Source organism: Diplotaxodon limnothrissa, linkage group LG17 (genome assembly GCF_057381915.1).
Source record: "Diplotaxodon limnothrissa isolate DT_005_m linkage group LG17, D_limnothrissa_male_GT1.1, whole genome shotgun sequence".
In the NCBI taxonomy this organism is placed as follows: domain Eukaryota; kingdom Metazoa; phylum Chordata; class Actinopteri; order Cichliformes; family Cichlidae; genus Diplotaxodon; species Diplotaxodon limnothrissa.
Genome location: NC_140612.1, coordinates 14,621,213 through 14,625,094, shown reverse-complemented (window position 1 = coordinate 14,625,094; position 3,882 = coordinate 14,621,213). Strand labels below are relative to the sequence as shown.

At 58.0% G+C, this 3,882-nt stretch overlaps 1 protein-coding gene across 1 annotated transcript; it reads right to left on the bottom strand.

Annotated features, from left to right (window-relative positions):
* Nucleotides 1–485: 485 nt before the first annotated feature.
* Nucleotides 486–1,925, bottom strand: LOC146614736 (uncharacterized). Its single transcript, XM_085376650.1, has one exon. The coding sequence runs from the start codon at nt 1,923–1,925 to the stop codon at nt 486–488; it is 1,440 nt and encodes a 479-aa protein (XP_085232776.1).
* Between the last annotated feature and the right edge of the window lie 1,957 nt (nt 1,926–3,882).

Sequence of the window (3,882 nt, the reverse complement as noted above, 5' to 3'; positions counted from 1 at the left end):
CCCGTGACGTGTCTTCTCCCAAGTGCTGGTATCCCGTGCTCTCTGCCCCTGTGCCTTCACACACCCCGTGTGTCTTGCAGTCCTGTGTTCCACTGTCCTCCTGGGGAAAAACACAGACACAGCCGTTATGGCACCAACTCCGGCAGGCATACACTTTAACAACACTAGAAACACTGACATGGAGTCTAACTCAACGATCCTGCGCCGGAGGAAGCTCCATCGCTCTATTAAGTAGCTCCCCCGATGATCCTGATCAGAAGCAGGTGTGTGGTAAGCTAGGCGTGACCAGCAGCTGGCAGGGCCACACCCATCAGGCCTGCAGGTGGCTGTCCTTCATCCTCCAGCCTCACACACATACACACACCAGCATTGAACACAAGAACACAGTGCAGCAAACATACATCCAATACACTAATAACAATAAAGGTCCACACTGTTCACGAACCCCGAGTCCCCGGAACCGGGTCCGTGACAGTACCCCCCCTCTAAGGGTCGACTCCCGACGACCCCAAAACAAAACCACAGAACAACCAACCCAGGGCGGGTGGCGGGGGGTCCAGGACGGAGGGCCCCAAAACCACTCCGCTAAACAGCCACCACAAAGCAACAAAAGAAAAACACAGGTCAACAGTCCAATCCCCCGGTCCAGTGGCAGCAAACAGTTCTGGCGGCCGATCTGCAGGACGGCAAAACAAGCGGGACCCGCTGCGGGTTAGGCAGTGGCGGCAAAAAAGTTCAGGTGGCCTACCTCTAACCCCGTGATGGAAGCAGAACGCTTCAGGCGGCCTGCCACGGATCCGGTGGCAACGGCGTTGCAGCTCCGGCGGGCGGCCACGGGTCCGGTGGCGGCAGTGTGACTGCTCCGGCGGGCGGCCACGGGTCCGGTGGCGGCGGCGTTGCTGCTCCCGCCTCAGCACCACCCACGATTCCCGACGTGGCGGCCGGGCTGCAGGACGTGGCGGCCGGGCTGCAGGACGTGGCGGCCGGGCTGCAGGACGTGGCGGCCCCTCCGGCACGCAGACCTCCAGCTCTGGCTCAGCGGATCCCTCCGGACCTCCGAGCTCCTCCGGTGGCAGCGCGGGCTCACCAAGCTCGCTGAGCTCCTCTGCTGGCAACGCCGGTCCCTCCGGCTCGTTGAGGTCCGCCAGCAGCGGTGCGGGCTTCTCAGTGGGTGGCTCGCTGGGCTGCTCCGGCTCACAGTGCTCCTCCGGCTCGCCGAGCTCCTCCGGCATTAGCTCGCTGGGCTGCTCCGGCTCACAGTGCTCCTCCGGCTCACCGAGCTCCTCCGGCAATAGCTCGCTGAGCTCCTCCAGCATTAGCCCGCTGAGCTCCTCCGGCTCACAGTGCTCCTCCGGCTCGCCGAGCTCCTCCGGCAATAGCTCGCTGAGCTCCTCCAGCATTAGCCCGCTGAGCTCCTCCGGCTCACAGTGCTCCTCCGGCTCGCTGAGCTCCTCCAGCATTAGCTCGCCGAGCTCCTCCGGCTCGCTGAGCTCCTCCAGCATTAGCTCGCCGAGCTGCTCCGGCTCGCCGAGCTGCTCCGGCTCGCCGAGCGGCTCCGGCTCGCCGAGCGGCTCCTGCTCGGGCATGCTGAGCTCCACAGCTGGCGACGCGGGCTCCTCCCGCTCGCTGAGCTCCTGCTCGGGCATGCTGAGCTCCTCCGGCTGCGACGCGGGTATAGATGGTCGTTGATCCGGAGGTGAAGATGGCGATGCGGAAGCTGCAGGTGGCGAAGATGACGGTCGAGCGGGTGATGTGGATGGTGAAGTCGAGAGTTCTGCGGTCGCTGCAGTCTGATGGGACGCTGGTGGAGAAGTAGCTGCAAAGGGCGGAGGTGATAATGGTGCGGCAGCTACTCGTGGTAGACTGGACAGCGATGTAGAAACAACAGGCGGGTGACATAATGGCAGGATAGTTCCAGCAGGCATATCAGCCTCCAACTGAGGATGAAGACGAGAGGCTGACTGGACTGGCTGTGCTACGGCTACAGGCTGGGCAGCTGGCTGTGCTACGGCTACAGGCTGGGCAGCTGGCTGTGCTACGGCTACAGGCTGGGCAGCTGGCTGTGCTACGGCTACAGACTGGGCAGCCGGCTGTGCTACGGCTACAGGCTGGGCAGCTGGCTGTATAAACATAGCCCCAGAATAAACAGTTCTAGACTAAACGGTCCTAACTCCTGGGTCCGAAGGAACATCAGGAGCACAGTCTCTTGAACCAGGAGGAAAAAACTCGTTCTCAAAACTAACATTGTCATCCTCCCAAACAGGAGAAACACGAGCTCTAGGGTTCACGGAGCTGGCATTCACAGCCTTGGGGGAAACAGTCTGTTTATCCCTAGGCACGAAAGGTGAATGAAGGGAGACTCTGTCACTCACCCTAGGCGGTTGTTTGAGCCGAATCCCTGGCTCCTGCTGGAGCTGTGAGTGCTGGCTGCGTGTTCGCTGCCTCCCTGTTGAAGAGGGAGCGTCGCTGGCGGAATGTGACGAGGGCGGATTCTGAAGTGGCTGCTCCTGCTGTGATGTGGAAATGCTGGGTGAGTCAGGTGGCACGATGATAATTCCTAACATTTTGTAAAAAGCTTGTGCAGGTGTAAGCAGATTGCTGGCAGGCTCGTAGTAATCCTCCCGGGACCGGCTGGAGCGTTTTCTGCGAGACCGAGGCGTCCGTGGGGAGGAAACAGACGAGTGGGCCGACGGGTAGGCTGCCAGCGAGGAACGGCAGCACGGAGGCCCTCCAAGCACTAGTCGGGTCCCGTCAAAACGGGAGCTGCGCTTCCGCGGTGAGTCCGCTGGGTCCATAGAGGCAGGATCGTTCTGTCACGGTCTGGAGGGCAGACCGTGGGGGATGTAGGAGAAAGGACCCAAAACGCAGACTTGATGGAATGAACAGTGGGTTTATTTACAGTGAGGTAAATGTACACCACACATTAAATCTCCAAAAGTGCTCCCTCGACTCCCGTGACGTGTCTTCTCCCAAGTGCTGGTATCCCGTGCTCTCTGCCCCTGTGCCTTCACACACCCCGTGTGTCTTGCAGTCCTGTGTTCCACTGTCCTCCTGGGGAAAAACACAGGCACAGCCGTTATGGCACCAACTCCGGCAGGCATACACTTTAACAACACTAGAAACACTGACATGGAGTCTAACTCAACGATCCTGCGCCGGAGGAAGCTCCATCACTCTGTTAAGTAGCTCCCCCGACGATCCTGATCAGAAGCAGGTGTGTGGTAAGCTAGGCGTGACCAGCAGCTGGCAGGGCCACACCCATCAGGCCTGCAGGTGGCTGTCCTTCATCCTCCAGCCTCACACACATACACACACCAGCATTGAACACAAGAACACAGTGCAGCAAACATACATCCAATACACTAATAACAATAAAGGTCCACACTGTTCACGAACCCCGAGTCCCCGGAACCGGGTCCGTGACAGAGATGTTATATTGTCTCTGAAGCAATAAGCAGAGCTTCTCACGGCTCCTACATTGTGTGAGAGGAGGACCATGTGTGGTCATATACTGAATGGTAAAAACAGACAGTGGGTCAATATTAGTCAATGCGCTTTGTTATAAATATCAAACCAACATTATCCATCACTTTATCACCTCTTTGTTTTCGGTTCTTATCATCACATTGTCCACAGAAACACAATCTTCATCTAAACGCATTGTTTTGTTCTTTATCCTCAAACAAAAGCTCAAAGCTGGAGGCTGAGGCCTGATTGTGGACTTCAGCCTTTCTCACATGAGATCTTTTTCTCTTCTCCTCTCAAATCTGTATCTCGAGCAGCCTCTCTCTAAGCCGAGGAGAGTGGTTTTCTTGATCCTGCAGAAGCTGTTTGAACAATTTCAGTCCCTCTGCCCATTTGAGTGATGGCCGGCTCTGTTGG

What these genes read in the sequence shown, in the direction of transcription:
- LOC146614736 (XM_085376650.1), bottom strand. Translation starts at nt 1,925, where the DNA reads ATGCCTGCTGGAACTATCCTGCCATTATGTCACCCGCCTGTTGTTTCT.